At 58.9% G+C, this 17451-nt stretch overlaps 1 protein-coding gene across 1 annotated transcript; it reads left to right on the forward strand.

Moving 5' to 3' along the window:
- Positions 1 to 2338: 2338 nt before the first annotated feature.
- Positions 2339 to 16867, forward strand: CDC25B (cell division cycle 25B). Its single transcript, XM_051974326.1, has 16 exons — positions 2339 to 2484; positions 4383 to 4495; positions 5340 to 5391; positions 7742 to 7780; positions 8029 to 8065; positions 9364 to 9486; positions 9573 to 9692; positions 9992 to 10135; positions 10955 to 11032; positions 11571 to 11753; positions 12294 to 12389; positions 13155 to 13217; positions 13420 to 13518; positions 13707 to 13837; positions 14709 to 14820; positions 15024 to 16867. The coding sequence occupies exons 1-16, from the start codon at positions 2459 to 2461 to the stop codon at positions 15162 to 15164; spliced, it is 1557 nt and encodes a 518-aa protein (XP_051830286.1). The 5' UTR covers positions 2339 to 2458; the 3' UTR covers positions 15165 to 16867.
- The last annotated feature ends 584 nt before the right edge of the window (positions 16868 to 17451 follow it).

Genomic DNA, 17451 nt, shown 5'->3' on the forward strand with positions numbered 1-17451 from the left:
ACACTTCTCTAAGGGAAGGAGGTGGGAGGCGGGGCGTTCCAGGTACGCTGTATTGTGGAAACACTTGGTGGGGATGCGAGGAATGGTGCGGGGAGCAGCAGAAACGTCACTTTGCTGATATTAGCAATGCCTTCCTCCCGCTGGGCTGTAAATCTCCCAGTTCTAGGAGCTCTCATCAGTCTCATCACCCTCGCTGAGCCCGGCCAGCCCTGGAAGCGCAAAGGTCCCTGCCCACTGGGGACCTGGCAAGGTTCCTGCCCAGCCTCCTCTGCCCTCCATCAGACAATAGGGAACTCAAGAACAAGCCTGGCCAGTGCCCATCCAGGTCTGCCACGTCTGTGCCTCTTTCGAGGAAAACATGGCGGCTCCCCTCCCGGAGAAGCTAAGCTGGGTTCGGATGTCAGCGCCTGGCATGCAGTAGGCGCTTAATAAATGTTTATTGCCCGTCTCTGATATTTATTCGCTGTGCAACCTTGACCGAGCTTTCTCCTGTATATAATGGCAGAAACAATAACACCTCCCTCAGGGTTGTTTGGAGGATCAAATGCGATATTAGTGATGTACTTCGCTTGGTGAGCTGTTTAACTGCTTATCACTATTATTAACAACAAGAATAGTCTCTCTGAACTTTTGTTTATCCATCAGGCAAAGACTGCAAGATCCCTAAATCCCAAATCTGCGGTTCCCATGATTCCCAAGGAGTCATTTATCTTTCCCTGAATGATCCATGTGTCCTAGGGAGCCCTATTAACAGAATAATTTATGCAAAAATAATATCAATTGCCCCCCCACACTCAAAAAAACCAAAAACAAACCCCAAAACAACCCACTTTATTTTGAAATACTAAAGAGCGAAAAGAGAAGCGCTAATTAGGAAACCGCTCCCTCTCTTTGCTGTCTAGCCCAAAGCCAAGGCGATTTAGACAGGATCATTTTAAATCCAAACAGAAGAGATTTCCCCATTCATTTCATCTCTCCTCAGCTCCTGTCCAGATCCCGTTTGAGGGACAGGATGGAGAGTTTCCAAGTAGCAACTTCTGAAGGTCCTGTGTGTTTCCTTTAACAAAAATGAGATAGAGGAGAAAGGTGACAGGCTGTGGTCTGGCTCAGACCGCGGGCGCAGAACTATTTTATGGTTCGCGTTAATATTATCGGTATAATTAAGCCCGCGGTCGTTGGCAGGGGGGAGGGGAGAAGGAAGGAGACTCCTGCCTTCCATTTTGGGTCGCGTCCCACAGTCCCGGGCGCGGGGAGAGGGGCTTCTCGAACGGGTGATGTCACCGTAGCAAGCGAGGGCCGGCCCGGACCCCGAGCTTGCGCGCTCTGGGTGCCCCCCTCTCCTGCGCCTCCGGGCCCAGCTCCACCTCCTTTCCACTTTGGAGAAAGAGGAGGAGGAAGAGGAAGGGGGGCCTTTTAAAAACCGGCCTTCTCCGCCCTCTCTGGGAGCCCCACACCCCGTAGGGGCCGGCTGAGGCTTGCCAACGTGGAGACCAGCCGGTGCCCAGAACGCGGGGCCGGCCGCACACGTGGCGGGGGCGAGGGCGCGGGCAGAGCGCAGCATCCCAGCCCGCTCCCGGCGCCCTCTCTCCACAAAGCCCAGGGGATCGGGGCCGGCCCCGGGGAGACCGCGTCGCTCCCGCATCTCCCGGGATGTACAGTCGGGGTTGGCACTCCGGGACGGCCCTCCCACTATGGGTGCCCTCCCGCCCCCTACCCCGCCTTCCCGGGAAGGTCAGCCCCCGCCCCCGGCGCCCATTGGCTGCCGGTTCGCAGCGGGGCCGCTGTTATTTTTCGAATATAAATAGTAGGAGGCCGGGTTGGGGGCCAGCACAGCGCTGCGCGGCTTGTGGGAGCCCGGCGTCCTGACGTCTTCTGCTCCCTCTGCCCCTCTGCCCCTCCGCCCCTCCTCCTCTCCCTTTCCTCCTCTTTTTCCTCCTTCTCTTTCCTTCTTTCTCTCCTCCTCCCTCTCCCTCCTCTCCTCCTCCTCTGTCCCCCCTCTTCCTCTCCTCTCCCTCCGCCCCTTCCCTCCTCGGCCTCCCTGTGCCCTGCGGGGGCTCGGGCATCGAGCCTCGCCAGCCTCCTCCTCCCTCCCGGCCGGCCTCATTGTCCTGCCCTGCGCACTCTCGCCGCCTCGGCCTCCGCTGCGCGCCGGGGGGAGGCGCCTGGCCCGCGTTCCCACCTCTGGCGCATCTGGAGTCGTCTCGTGCGCGGCGCCGGCCCGGGCTCCTCGCTTTGCCCTTTCCTGCTCCTGCCCTCCCGCGCCGCGATGATGGAGCAGCAGCCGGCCCCCTGGGACACCCCCTCCGAGGCGGAGCGCAGCCCCGGGCGCCGGGAGCGGCTCGGGGCCCCGCGGCCAAGCCGGCTGGCGGCCGGGCTGCTGCCGCCCACGGCCCGGGGGCTCTTCTGCTCCCCGGACCCCGTGGCCGCCTCCTCCCCGGTCACCACCCTGGCGCGAACCATGAGCGACCTCGCCGGCCTGGGGAGGTAGGGACGGTGGCGGGCGGGGGGCGGGGTATCCCGCCAGGGCTGGGGGCCCTCGCCCGGGCTCGGAGAGCCGGGCTGCCTTGGAGCAGGTTAGCGCAGACTTGCAGAACTCCCCGTGGGAGCGCCCTTTGGGGAGACCCGTAGAGTTAGGAGGGGCTTTTGGTCCGGGTAGGGGGCGATACCGCTGCGGCTCCGGGTCGGTCCCGGTCCCTGGGTCCCCGGCCCGCTGTTTTAGGGCAGGCAGGAAAATGAGAGCATGGGGGAGAACCCCGCGATTTGCCCATCGTGGACTTTGGCAAAGGGGCCATTCCCACGGAACTGGGCAAGACGCTTCCGGAGCCTCCTTTTTCCTCCTCTGTAAATAAAGGCACGAGGTTGGGCTAAGGAGTCTCCATCCAGCCCGGACCTTGCATCTGCAGACCACGCTGCCCCCTTCAGAGTTCCAGCAGCCCTTCCCGGGCTCTTAGATTAATCCCCTTCCTCAGGGAGCCGGCAATTACCCTCCTGACCCCGGGCCGGGGTCCGCGCGTCGGCCACAATCCGGCCCTCCTACTTTCAGCTGTGAGCCCACCGGCACGCAGCCATTTTGGCCGGGCCCGGCGGTCGGGGGTCGCAGGTTTGGGACTCGGGAATCTGGGGCCAGTGTCAGAGCCGGAAGAGACCCCCCCCCAGGCAACCCCCCTCCCGTTACAGCGGAGGAGCCCCGGGGCACCAGCCCTAAGTGGCGGGGAGCATTTGAACTTGAGACTCGAGGGCCCCTCCATCTCCCCGTTCCTACATCTGAAGCAGCCCTGGACCATCCCGTCAGTCCGGGAAACCTTTGTAAAAAGACTGCCGGGAGCCGGTTCTTCAGGAGAGAAGTGGTTTTCACACCATCAGGATGTGGATAAAATCAGGACTTCTCTTTCTGTGGGAACCCCACACTGGCGGGAAAATCTCCCTTTTCTAGAACTGAAGCTCCTCGAGGAAGGGTCGGCTGGGTGTTCTGGGGGGTCAGGGACGGACCCATGAAAAACTGGGGGCTTGAGTAGAGCTGGGACTGGCCGGCATTGCCTGAAATGGCTGGCGGGCCTGGTGGGGGGGGGCTGGAGCATCTTCCCCGAGGCAGCTCCCCCTCCCCCCAGGCTCCACACCCCCGATTTCCAGATTGAAGCCGCCCTGGGGTCCCCGGGTTTGGGGGTAAAAACGGCCTCACTGTTGACATTGTGAGTGAGCGCAGCCCTCCGCATGAATGAGTGGCTGCTCGCTGGCTGCTCCGTACATTTATTTTTGTTGGGTTTATTTGGTTAAATTTATTTTTAACCCCGCGAAGGTCATTGTTGGAGCTTGCAGCCTGAAGGCCCTTGGGGGGGAGGGGGCTCCTCTGCACAGATGTGGAAACCGGGCGGGTCTCCTTCCCCGGCAGGGGCGTTTAGTGGGGTTTGTCTGATGAGATGGACTAGAGCCCCGGGCTTCACGCTTGGCTCTGCCAGAAGCCCCTTTAAGGTTCCTGCTCCGGCCTCCTCTGGCTCCGGTCCTAGAATTGTCATAAGAGGGAGAGGAGGAGCCTTAGAGATAAAGGGAAGTGGCCGGACTGACACATGAAGGGCCTGGGGGGGAGGTGGGGGGGGGCTGGAATCCGGGGTTTTATTTCGTTACCAAATCATTGGGGGGGGGGGGTCCCCCAGCCCTCAGCACCCTCCAGAGGCTTGAGCCTCCCAGCTCTAGCCTCACTTTCCGGATGAGGAAGCTGGAGTCCCAGGAGGGGGAGATGACTCATTTAGGGTGACAGGCTCCGAGGTAGGATTTGAATCCAAAGCCCGTTCCTTGGTCGAGGACTCCAGGACCAGGGTAACGGCCCCTGAGGCGAGGGAAGGGACGATTCCTCCTCTGACCACACTCCCCCCTTTGTTTGACAGTGAGACCCCCAAGAGAAAAAAGCCAAGCCTGGTCTTCCGGAGCAGAATTGTCTCACTGTCCCGGGAATCCTTGTCTTCCGAGAACTCGGATTCATCGGAATTCTCAGATGCGGGTGAGTGGACCGGCCATGGAAGGAGGGGGAGATTGGGGGGGAAACATTTATGTTGCGGGAGGGGGCCGTGGGCACGGAGAACGTCCGTGGGAGGCAGCTTGCCGGCCACCATGGATGGAGAGGGCCGGGGCCGGCTCTGACGCTGTCCCGTGACCTTGGACGTAGCCTCCGGGGGCCATTCTCTGAAATCTAAGCTTCTGATTCCATATGAGCCTCTGAAATCACAGAGGAGAGGATGTAGCTGCTTAGAAAACCCCCACGAGGTAGAAATCACGGGGGTCTTGGCCACAGTGCCAGGGCGGCCGGCAGCGGGTTCCACCGTAGTTGGTTCGAGTTTCCCGAGGTGAGGGGCAGCAGGGCCCAACCCTCGCTGGAGAGAGAGGAAGCCATTGACCTTGTCTTCTGCTCCTTCCTTCAGCTTCCTCCCCAACTGGTGTCTCTGAGCAGCTTCTCTCTGTTCCCTTATTATTTGTGACTCAATTCTCTTTTTTGAACCAGTAGCTTGAAGGAGTCTCCAGAGCAGACTCCCAGCCCACTCCCAGCCCTTTAAACCAAAAATTAGATAGTAGGTTTCTCGGATTTAAAAACAAAACAAAACAAACCCTCACTATGGCGGGGGAAGCTTTCCGCAAGGCTTTCCTCCCCCAGCCCTCTGATCCCGGAGCAGGAGTGTCCCCATTTTACAGATTGGGAGGCTTGTTAATGATTGCACGGCTGAGAGCCCTTGCCCTGGCTGCGGGCTGCCTCAGGGAAAGAATTCCCCCGGCCCAGAAGGAAGAGAATGGGAGGTCACAGGACAATGAAGAGGCGACCGGGCTAAGCTTTGATTTTCCCTCCAACCCAGGTCTCTCCATGGATTCCCCCAGCCCCGTGGACCCCCAGGCAATGGACCACGTGTAAGTAGAAGCTTCTCATCACTGGGATTTGGGGGCGCCACATGTAAGAGAAGGGAAAAGGGGGACCCTCAGAAGGAGAGCGGAGATGTCCGTCCCTCCGTCCCCTGGGGAAGGCGAGGGGGAAGGGGACGGCCGGCTGTCCCCCGAGTACTAGCTGAGTCCCGAAGGCCGGCCTCGGCCGTGGCCCTGGGAGGGAGACTGAGGGAGGCCCCCCCAGCTTCCCCTCCCCCACCCTCCAGGCCCTGTGGGGTTTTAGGTGCCCTCGCCGCCAGGGCCTTTGGGGGAAGGTGCCCAGCCTGACCTTAGACTTCATTTAAAAACAGGAAACGGGGTGGGGAGAAGAGGGAGGCCTTTTACAGGCAACAGGAAGTGTTTGCTCTTCTCCTCCCCCCAAAAAGTTCTCATCAGAAAAGGGTAGAAACTTGGGGGAGGGGAATGAAGAGATTATGGGGGGGGTGAATAAAGACCTATCTAAGGGAGAACAGCACCAGCCCCTTTAATAAAACCACGACTTTTGGGGGGCCAGAGAGACGGGTCTGACAGCTGTGGGGCCCAAGGCCGGAGCCGAGGAGCCCGGGGCGGCGCCCCCGTCTCTGCACCTGCCGCGACAGTTGCTGGGTCTCAGACGGGCTGCAGCGTGTGAGGGTCTCTCGGGGCGGACACAATGGCCCAGCGGGGACAGGTGGCCCTCCCAGCCACGCCGAGCCGGTGGTCCTCCCTCCCCCGGGAGCTTCCAAAGGCACATCTGTCAGAATTCTTCAGCCTTGGCCGAGGGGCGGGACCCGGGAGTAAGGGATGGAGGGGATTGGGGGGGAGGGGGGCATCCCAGAGCCCGGGACATTTTGTTCCGGGGGGAGGGGGACTGGGCCTGCCCCTCCCCCTCATTGTCTGGGCACACTCGCCGCCCCGCCCCCTCGGGAGGGGGCATTCAGCAGCCAGGGCCGGGCCTCCAGCTGCCTTTTCAGGGAGGCCCATATGGCCTGCGTGGCAGGGGCCCAGCTGTCCCCATTTGCATACAGGTGGAAGGCTGGGGCGCGGGTCTGTCGCCCTGGCGACGCAGCCCCGAGACCCTGCCCCCAAGCCCGGCCCTGCCCGCCTCCCCTGGGCCAGCCTTTAGCGGGATCCCTGGGCCGGCCTTCCTTTCCTTCCCTTTCTCTCTGATAATCGCCGTTCTTTTCTCTTGTTGCCTTTCTCCGCTGCTTCCCCTCCCAGGGCAATGTTGCCCCCAGCACAGTACAGACCACTGGGCTGTCCGGCCTGGGGCTGTCTAGGGCTCCCCGGGCCCCTCTTTTTTCCCCCGTCTTCCACCAGCGAGGCCCCCGTGTTTGTTGGGTTTGTGGGGGGAGCAGAGATGGGCCAAGATGGCCACTGGCCCCCCCCAAACGCTGCGCGCCCACGTGACGCCCGCAGCACTTGTAAGTTTTGTCAGGGCTTTTGTCGACACGGTGCCCACCGTGCCCCCTTCCCCTCCCCCCATGCTTCCCCCCGCCTCCCATCCTATCTGACCTTCACAGCGACCCTTTGAAATGGGCCCCGCTATTGGTGCTTCACTCACTGTCAGTCACGCCCGACTCTCTGGGACCCACTTGGGGCTTTTTTGGCCATTTCCTTCTCCAGCCCATTTTACAGATGAGGAAACTGAGGGAACAGAGTGAAGTGATTTGGCCAAGGTCACACATCTTGCCTGAGGCTGGATTTGAACTTGAGTCTTCTGACTTGTGCTCTATCCATGGAGCCACCTGGCTCTGGCTGATGATTTTACAGATGAGGAAACTGAGGCTGAGAGAGGTCTAGGGTCACAAGCTAATGTCCAAGGCAGGATTTGAATTCAGGTCTCCACCATCAGCTGGTCACTAAGCAGGATCATAGAACCGAAGGGATCGTGCCCCCGAGTCCCACCCTCCTGCCCGACTCCCCCTCTGCTTTCCATCCCATCCAACAGTGGGATCTTTATCCCAAAGTGAAGGGGGCTCGCTACCTGCCGGGGCGGCCCATCCAGCCCCCAGCAGGACCCACGGCTCCTTCCTGTGTCCCCCGGGGGGGGCACCCCCTCCCTCCCTCTGTCCTGGGGCTCTCCTGCCGGCTCCAGGACGGGCTCTCTCGGGTTTGCCGAAGGCCTCGTGGTCCCCACAGGAGCCTGGGGAGGCGGGCACTGTCCCTGCCCGGCCGAGGAAGCTCTCCGGGGTCCCAACCTTGCCTCCTCTGGGAGCCGCCTCAGCCACGGAGGGCGGCAGGGACGGCGGGGGAGGGTCTGCGTTTGCCACCCGTCCGAGGCCGCCTGCAGCGTCCCCGGGCATCCTCCGCTTTCCCTTCCTCCCTGGTGACATGTGGTCCCGTTGGATCTTTGCAGGTTTCAGGAGGCGATCCGGGAGGCCGGCCAGGTCCGAGAGTAAGTGTCCTGTCCCGGGGGCGGCTGCTCGGGGCCCCACGGCCCGTGGTGGGACCCCGAGACCCCCGACTCCTCGCTAGCCTGAGTGGGAGGGTCCCCTCCTCGCGGGGCTAGGGGCTGCTGGGGAGTCGGGAGCTGCTCTGGCCTTGGAAAGAGCCCGTTGTCCGCAGATTGGGTCACGGGGGGCGCTCTGGGGTTCCATGTTAGCCATCTCCGCTCACCTCCTTCTCCGTCCCTTTCTCCCCCAGAGACAGACTCCCCATCAGACGCTTCCAGTCCTTGCCTGTAAGTTTGCCCTTTTGCAGGCTTGTCTGGGCCTCCCCGGGGAGGGGCGGGAAGCCTGAGAGTTTCACCCCAGCTCTGGGCAATGCTTTTCTCGGAGGGGTCAGCCGGCCTCTGAGGTGGAAGGGCCAGAGGCCTGACCTCCCGGAGGCTGCACTCCCCAGCTTGCTGACAAGGGGAGTGGCCGTGTGCATGAGCCAGCAGGGCTGAACCAGGGATCCCTCTTAAAGCATAGCAGCCCTCAAACCCTGGGGGTCCCTAAAGAATAGGACCCCTCAGATCCCAGGGGTCACTCCTAAGGCATAGCAGCCCTCAAACCCTGGGGGTCCCTAAAGAATAGGACCCCTCGGATCCCAGGGGTCCCTCCTAAGGCATAGCAGCCCTCAAACCCTGGGGGTCCCTAAAGTATAGGACCCCCCGGATCCCAGGGGTCCCTCCTAAGATACAGGATGCCTCCTCAGGTGTAATCCCAGGGGTCCCTCCTAAGTCATAGCAGCCCTCAAACCCTGGGGGTCCCTAAAGTATAGGACCCCCCGGATCCCAGGGGTCCCTCCTAAGGCATAGCAGCCCTCAAACCCTGGGGGTCCCTAAAGAATAGGACCCCTTGGATCCCAGGGGTCACTCCTAAGGCATAGCAGCCCTCAAATCCTGGAGGTCCCTAAAGTATAAGACCCCTCGGATCCCAGGGGTCCCTCCTAAGGCATAGCAGCCCTCAAACCCTGGGGGTCCCTAAAGTATAGGACCCCCCGGATCCCAGGGGTCCCTCCTAAGGCATAGCAGCCCTCAAACCCTGGGGGTCCCTAAAGTATAAGACCCCTCGGATCCCAGGGGTCCCTCCTAAGGCATAGCAGCCCTCAAACCCTGGGGGTCCCTAAAGTATAGGACCCCCTGGATCCCAGGGGTCCCTCCTAAGGCATAACAGCCCTCAAACCCTGGGGCTCTCTAAAGTATAGGATCCCTCGGATCCCAGGGGTCCCTCCTAAAGTATAGGATGCCTCCTAAGGCATAATCCTGGGGCTCCCTCCTAAAGCATAGCAGCCCTCAAATCCTGGGGGTCCCTAAAGCATAGGACCCTTCAGATCCTGGGGGTCCCTCTTAAGATATGGGACCCCTCAAATCCCAAGGCTCCTTCCTAAGGCACAATCCTGGGGGTCCCTTCTAAGGCATAGAACCCCTTGAATCCAGGGGTCCCTGATAAGTCACTATCCTGGGGGTGGATGGGACTTGGGCTTCAGAATCTGTGCGAAGGTAGGTTAAGAACAGGCCATAACCCTCCCTCCCGCTTCTTGCTCCACCATCAGGAGAAATTCCTGGGATCCAGCCCTGCCCTGAGGAACATCACCAACTCCAGAGACCTGGACGCGCCCCGGAAGGGCAAGGGGGACGTGCAGCTGGACACGAGCAGCCAGGGAGACAAGGAGAATGTAAGCTGGGGCCCGGCATAGTCCACGGTCGGGGGGATCACGGCGCCGTCCCACGGAGGTTTGACGTGGTCCCGCTTCTTGTGCAGGAAGCGTTCGTCTTCAAGATGCCCTCCCGACCGGCGGGCCACAGCCGCTCCGCCGCCGCCGAGTGGGCCAGCCGGAGGGAGGCCTTCGCCCAGAGGCCAAACTCGGCCCCTGATCTGATGGTACGTGAGAGTGGGGGTCCCTCCCACACAGGTGCAGATACTCCTTTTTTCCTCTTGATACAATTTTATTTTAAAGCTTTTTATTTTCAAAATAAGCAGAGATAGTTCCCATCATTCACCCTCTGGGGTCCAAGTTTTTTCCTCCCTCCCTTCTCCTCCTCCCTGGATGGCAGATAGCCCACGGGCAGCCCTTGGGTGCAGATGTTCCGTGGGGTGGCTGGGCCCGAGACACAGCAGGGGGGGGGGGGAGGGCGCGCCCTGGCCCGTGATCGCGCTGACTTTTCTTCACGTCTGTCCAGTGTTTCTCTCCGGGAGAGAGGGAAGAGAACTTGGGTCCCCTGCCCTTGCGCCGCTTTTCCATGAACCAGAGCTCCGCCAGTGGAGATGACGCCAGTGATGATGGAGATGACGGGTTTATGGACATCCTGGAAGATGACCTGAAGGTAAAAGGCCCGACAGGGTCAGGGACCCTCCAGGGGGAGGCGAGCTCGGAGCCGGGGAAAGGAGACTGAGCTTGGGTCAGTGCCTGGAGAAGAATCTGAGACAGGAGGTAAAATCCTCCTCAGGGCAGAAGCCCATTTCCATCGAGTCCGGGAAAAGCAGGGAATAGTTACCTTCGGGGAACCTGAGTCAAGATAAGTGATGGAAAAGGCCCAACTCCGTGGACTCGATTTGATGCTGTCCCAGTGATACCTGGTTCCCCCCCCCTCACATTCTGCTCCTCAGAAGTGCATCAGGCCTTCTTGGAGAAGGGGTTCAGGTCCAGGAAGCCCCTCCCCCCATCAGACCAACCAGTTCCTGGCTGCACTCGGTGCTTTACGTTCCAACGAACGCGCTCCGTGCAAGGCTTTAAAGGCAAAAGTTGTTGAAAGTCTAGGTGGGAGCACTTGGTCCTGGGGTCATTGGCTGATAATTATGATTTTTCTCCCTCCTTGTTTCATTCGTTTCCTTCTGTTCTACCATTCCCAGTAGGATCAGGGTAAAACAAGGTTGCCCCAATCACAGTACGATTCGGTATTGTGTTAGAAATGTTGTTTTTGGCAATAAGAGAAGAAACAGATTAAAGGAATTGGAGAAGATCATGAGGAAACCAAAGGATCCCTCTCTGCAGATGATATGATGGTTACTTAGAAAACCCTAGAGAATCAACTAAAAAACTACTAGAAACCATTCACGACTTTAGCAAAGTTGCAGGATACAAAATCCACACTTTATTCTGTCTTCGACCTAAAAAGCCTGTTTTGTTTTTAAATCTCTTGCAGAACGAGGAAGAAGTCCCCCCAGGGATGGAAAGCCTCATCAGCGCGCCCTTGGTCAGGAAGGAAGAGGAAAGTGAACAGGTAGGGCAGGGACGGGCCGGGACCTGGGCTGCCGAGGGAGGGACGGCTTGTGGCCCAGAACCAGCCTTAGTCACTGGCCACGAGTCCAAGGCTGACTGTACAAATAAAGAAAACAAGTGACTTGCTTGGAGTCGCCCGGTAGAGAAGCGGAATTCGGGCTTCCTGACTGCACGTCCCCTCTGCTACGTTAGCTGTCTTTGCCCCTCGGGGTGGGGGCGAGAGAAAGGGGTTAGTCCGTGGCCCCTTCTTCCATCCTTGGCTTCTCCCTCTCTGTAAAATGGGGGTGATCGGACGGCACCTCTTTCCCAGGGTTGTGAGTTAAAGTCAGATAAATGGGTAAAGGGCTCTCCACTATTTTTAGCTCCTAATAAGTGATTTGCCGGGTCTCTGCCTCAGTTTCCCACTCTGTGAAATGGGGAGAGGGTCGGGAGGACAGCCGTCCCTCCGGCGGGTGTTGGTGAGGATTCGCGGGTTCGCGCGCTGCGCTCCCTGACGGTCCTCGGTGCCTTGTCTCGTGTCTCCTCCCCGTCCCCCCCAGTCCTTAGTCATGCACAGCAAGTGCCGCCGGCTGTTCCGCTCCCCCTCCATGCCCAGCACGTCCATCCGGCCGGTCCTCAAGCGGCTGGAGCGTCCCCGGGACAAGGACACGCCGGTCAAGAACAAGCGCAGGAAGAGCGTGACGATCCCCGCCGCCGCCCTGGAGGAGAAGGAAGAGGAGCCGGTGAGTGGCTGCCGGGCGGGGAGGGCGTCGCTCGGCCCGCCAGCATCTGTTAAGCACCTGCTGTATGCCAGGCAAAGAAAGGCAGAAGGTAGCGCTTGTCCTCCAGGAGCGTCCAGTCTAAGCGGAGGTGGCCAAGTGATGGCGCCGGTCAGTCGCTCCCTGCTGGCCCTGGAGGGCGGTAATGGGGAAACGGCTCCTGAGCTTCCCATTTACAGCTCGTGGAACTGAGGCAGGCTTGGTCCGCGTTGTGCTGGAATTTAGGGCCTAAGGAGGAGAGCAGTCGGCTGGTTTTGCGGATCTGTTTTTTACAAGGTTTTTGTTTTGTTTTTAAGCAGCTGGTCCCCCTTCCAGGAGCTCTCTTTGCAGCTGAGAGGGGGGTCTGCCCACATCGGCCAGGTCCCAAGCATCCGGGGTGCCCGGCACGGCCTCCCTGGGCGCCCGACGGGAAGGAAGCAGGTGTCTGTGCCAGACAGAGCCTGGCCCTCGGCCTCCCCCCCACGCGCCCTTGGTCTCAACCACGATCTTCCCTTTCCTTCTCAGAAACCGCGACTGCTCCGCTCCAGGTCGTTATGTCATGACGAAATTGAGACCATCTTGGACAATGATCCCAGAGAGCTGATCGGGGATTACTCTAAGGTACCACTGGAGGAGGGGCCTGGACTGGGGGCTCCCTTCTTGCTGGGTCCCCACTAATAGAAGGGCCTGGACTGGGGGCTCCCTTCTTGCTGGGTCCCCACTAATAGAAGGGCCTGGCCTGGGGGCTCCTTTCTTGCTGGGCCCCCACTAATAGCTGAGACTCCTCAGGAAACTGAGCTGGGATGGAGTTCTCCAAGCCTGGTTGACTATGGGCTCCATCAGTGAGCTTTTAATGTCCAATTTTCATGATCCCATTGGGGATTTTCTTGGCAAAGATACTGGAGCAGTTGGACATCGGCTCATTTTACAGTTGAGGAAACTGAGGCAAGCGGGGTGAAGGGCCCCCCAGCTGCTCAGTGTCTGAGGCCGGATTTGAACTCGGGAAGATGAGTCTCCCTGACTCGGGCCCGGTGCTGTATCCGCCCACTGTCCTGCTGTTATTTGGAGTCTCCCCTTGTCCACTTTCTCCTTCCTTGTCCACTCGTCTCCTGCCTTCTCGCCCGTGGCTCCGGGGAGCACGGGTCGCCCTTCCTCCCCTCGAGCCTTCTAGAAATACTCTTTGCTCGGGCGCCTGGCTGGGGTCTGCCCCCTTCCCTTCCCACTGGTAACGGCGGGGCTGGCCCCGAGAACAGCGGGGTGAGCGTCCCCCGGAGCCGCTCCCTCCGGGAAGGAGCTGGCCCTGCTGAGCTCGCCTGGATGGAGCCGATGCTGACCCGGCCCGACGCCGACCCGGCCCGACGCCGTCTGGCTTTCTTCTCTCCTCAGGCCTTTCTCCTGCAGACCATCGACGGACGCCATCAGGACCTTAAGTACATCTCCCCAGAGACGGTGAGAGGGGCCGCCCGGGGTGGGGAGGAGGAGCCCCGGACGGCCTCGGGCGGCCCATCCCTGACCGGCCTCTGTCCCCCCCCCCCGTCCCTGACCGGCCTCTGTCCCCCCCCCCCCCCATCCCTGACCGGCCTCTGTCCCCCCCGTCCCTGACCGGCCTCTGTCCCCCCCCGTCCCTGACCGGCCTCTGTCCCCCCCGCAGATGGTGGCCGTCCTAACAGGGAAGTTTAGCAATATTGTCGAGAAGTGCGTCATCCTGGATTGCAGATATCCCTATGAATTTGAGGGGGGTCACATCAAGGTAAGAGGGCTGGTCATGGCCGTTCCCGGGGAGAGGGCTTGGGAGACGACGGGGAAACGGAGTGAACCTGGGACGGGGGCTTCCCTGCTGCGGGGGAAGGTGGCCAGACTGGGGGGAGGCTCTGGGCTTTAGGGGAAGGATGCCCCCAAACCCACCCCTCACTCCCAACTCAACGGGCCTTTTTTCAGGGTGCGGTGAACCTTCCCTTGGAACAAGATGCTGAGAATTTTCTGCTGGTGAACCCCATCCTCCCCAGTGAAGACAAGAGAATTATTCTCATTTTCCACTGTGAATTCTCCTCTGAGCGAGGACCTCGGATGTAAGTGTTGTTTGAGTCCCTCACCGGGAGCTGGAACTTAGAAAAGAAGGGAGGGCAGCTGTGGTCTGTCCACTGGGGGCATCTCCTCAATTTGTGGGGTCCAACCCATACGCAAAAGGAATTCCCACTATGATTTAAGTCAATAAACAGACTTTTATAAAACATTTATATTAATATTGATATAAAATTGAAGTTATATTGTGAAAAATTAAATTACTATAACTTATATTTTGAAATTATATATAATTGTATAAATTTATAAACTTAAAATTTTTTAAATTAAATTATTAAAATAAGCACCTCTCATGTTCTGAGCACTGTGCTGTGTGCTGATGAGCGATCTTTGATTTATAAATTGTATAAATTTATTAAATTTAAATTATAAAAAATCATTTAATAAGCACCTACCATGTTCCGGGCGCTGTGCTATGGGCTGACGAGTGACTTTTCTGAGTTTCATTTCTGTACATTGGGGAGTAATAATAATACCCTCCAGCAGAGACTCAGTTGAGATGATTGAGACATCACTCAAGTTAACTTTAAAGTACTTAGGTGGTTGTCAGGGATTTGTTATTGCCGTCTCGGGCATTTGGGAAACAGAATAGTCAGTGAGCAATAAATGTTTATTTAAAAAGCACCTACTATGTGGTAGGCCCTCAGTCATAGAAGAAGACCCAGGCCCGGCCCCTCTGTTTCTCTGGCCAGTGTCTGGCTGCACCCCCTCCCCCCCCCAGGCTGTACCGGTGCTTTCCATAGTTGGGCAGACCACTGGGGGGGGGGGGCCCTACCTCAGGGCTACCAGGGTGGACCCGGCTCCACTGTTGACTCTGGCGCCTGAAACTCTGGTTCTTCTGCTCCCTTTGCCTTCCAGGTGCCGCTTTATCAGGGAGCGAGACCGAGCCTCCAATGACTACCCAAACCTGTACTACCCCGAGATGTACATCCTCAAAGGGGGCTACAAGGATTTCTTCCCCCAGTTCACGGTAAGGGCTGCGGGGAGCCGGCAGGGCTGGAGGGAGGAAGGCCCCTCGACCCCACAGCCAGGATGTGATTATTCAGCTCTCCGGGGGCTCTGCCCTCAGAATCTTACCCGTTGCCATGGAGACCGTCCCTTAGCTCACCCCCGAGGGTGGGAGGGAGGGGAGACCCCGGGGCTTGCGCTGACGGCCCCTCCTCCCGCGTGCAGATGTTCTGCGAGCCCCAGGATTACCGGCCCATGAACCACGAGGACTTCAAGGAGGACTTTAAGAGGTTCCGCCTGAAGAGCCGGACCTGGTCGGGAGAGCGGAGCAAGCGGGAGATGTACAGCCGCCTGAAGGACTTCTGAGGGGCCGGGAGCAGACTTGACCACTTCCCCCACCCGTTCCCCTCGTGTCTCCTTGCCCCTTCCTCCTTCCCGGGCTGGAACACCGGCCACACTTGACTGTCCCCCCGCTCTCTGTGTAGGGGGCCGGGTTCCTGGATGTGGCCTGGGGAAAAGCCCCGTCTCTCCCTTCTTACCCGTTTATTTAATTATTTGCTGGACTTGAACTGAGGGCTCCAACCAAGGCTGTGCCCCCTCGGGGGTGGGGGGCAGCTGCCCAGCGTGCCAGTCCCAGGGGCTTCCGGTGCCCGCTGGACTCTGCGTCTGGACCGTGGGCGCTGGGCCGTCCCCAGGTGCTCGGCTGGCTCCCTCCCGGGGAGAGGCTTTCTGACACAGCCCCGCAGGGTTCCCTCCCCTCCGGGCAGCCCCCTGCTCCCCCCGGGGTTCTATGTGTTGTCTGGTTTTTGTGTTTTCCTTTCCAGCCTCGGCCTGATTGTTGTTATTTGGGGTTGGGAGGCCAGAGGAAGCTGGTTTTTAATCAGCTTAGGCCCAGGGTGGGGGGCGGGGAGAGAAAAAGGGATCCAGCTCCAAGGACATTTAGGGCTGACGCTTCTCCCTCCCCTTCCCCCAGTAAGTTTATTTTCTTGGATTTGGAGTTTGGGCTGTCCTGAATCCAAAAACATGTTGGTTCTGCACGTTCGGTGGGTGGGAACCACCCAGGCCTGGGAAGCGGGAACCCCATCCTTCCTGGCCCGGGAGGAAGGCCTCCATGTGAAGAGAACTCGGGAGTTCTCCCCCCCAAAGCCTTCGCGATATTTCATTTATTTTCTGAAAACATTCTCTGAGGGGCGTTACGCTGCCCTGGACCCCCACTTGCCGCCCCAGCCACCCCTGAGCCATTGCTGCTGTTTGAAGTTTTCCATCCCAGGGAAGGCCAAATGGACACGGGTCCGGGGTACCTTCCCCCACTGTGCCCAGAAGGGGCACCCTGTACACTCCTGTCTTTAAAAAATATTTTTTAAGGTATAAAAGGGGTGGGAAATGTCTTTTTTTTTGTTTGTTTAAAAAGCACTTCATAAACTTGCACAGTATCAAGTTTTTTTCTTTTGCCAACCATTTGGTGGTAGCCTGCAGGACCTGCCACTGGGGAGGGATTGGGGGCAGGGTCTTCGCCCCCTGGGCTGCCATTCTGGGCCAGGTGGAGGTGAAGTCTGCCCTCTGCCTGAGGGGATCTGGGGGGTTAAACAGGCCCCCAGGATAACTGGTGGAGAGCGAGAGCTAGGCCCGATGGGAAAGGGTTAGAGTGATGTCCAGTGCTACTGTGAACTCCCCCCTGGGCTTTGTGTGACCCTCTCCCTCGTCCTGAGCTGAGGGGGGGGGGCTGAGCTGCTTGTAGTGGGAGCAGATGCCTTCCTGGGATGGAGCGACCCCTCTGGGGGTGTCTGTGTTGCCCCCCTCTCCTGAAAAGCACTTAAGCTGCACCTGTCCCGGGGGTCCTGCCCAGGGCGAGCTTATGTGTAAGTGCATGTTTGGTGATCTCACCGTGAGTGGGAGGTGGATCTCCATTTTATTTTAAAATGAGGGGGGCTGGGAAGCCACTTCCTGCCTTGAAGACGGGTCCGTAGAAGGCTTCTCCCGCCCAGTGTCGGGGAAGGGCTCAGCCGGATGGCCTCCCACCTTCCCCTTGTGAACCTCCTTTTGTTCAATAAAGCCCTGGAAGTCAGTCACCCGGTGTCCCGTGTGCTCACCTGTCCGGGGGGCGGGCAGCTGCGAGCGAAGCCCCAGGAAGGCCGTTCCTCGGGTCCAAGTGGGGAGACCAGCCGGGAAATGGCCTTGGGGATGAGTGCAGCCTACCTGTACCATGTCCGAGGTGGGAGACGGGAAGGACCGCTAGGTTCCATGATCCATACACGGCACTTGTGATGTCAGGGAGCTTGCCCACCATGCACTCAAAACTGTGAGTGAACTAAATAAAAATGTCCTCCGAGCCTCCCTCTCCCCAGCCCAGGCCTTTCTTTGCATCACTTGGCTTGGACTTTCCTGATTTTGCAATTTTAAACATTTTTTTGTTGAATGTGACAGGTGTGAAGCTTGTTCTGAAGAGAACACACACTTCAAGGGTTTCCATTTGCGCACATTGAGACCCCAGGGAGGTCACCTCTGCTTCTGGAGCTAATACTAAGCTTGCTCCTCTACGAGCCCCTACTGATGTGCTTCCCATGGACAGTCCAGCCTAGAAAAAACGAGCTCTCAGCAAAGGTCTTTATTAAGCATATGTCAAAGGGCTGTGTTAATATTAGTGACATTTAAG

This window comes from Antechinus flavipes, chromosome 2, assembly GCF_016432865.1.
Source record: "Antechinus flavipes isolate AdamAnt ecotype Samford, QLD, Australia chromosome 2, AdamAnt_v2, whole genome shotgun sequence".
Taxonomy (NCBI): domain Eukaryota; kingdom Metazoa; phylum Chordata; class Mammalia; order Dasyuromorphia; family Dasyuridae; genus Antechinus; species Antechinus flavipes.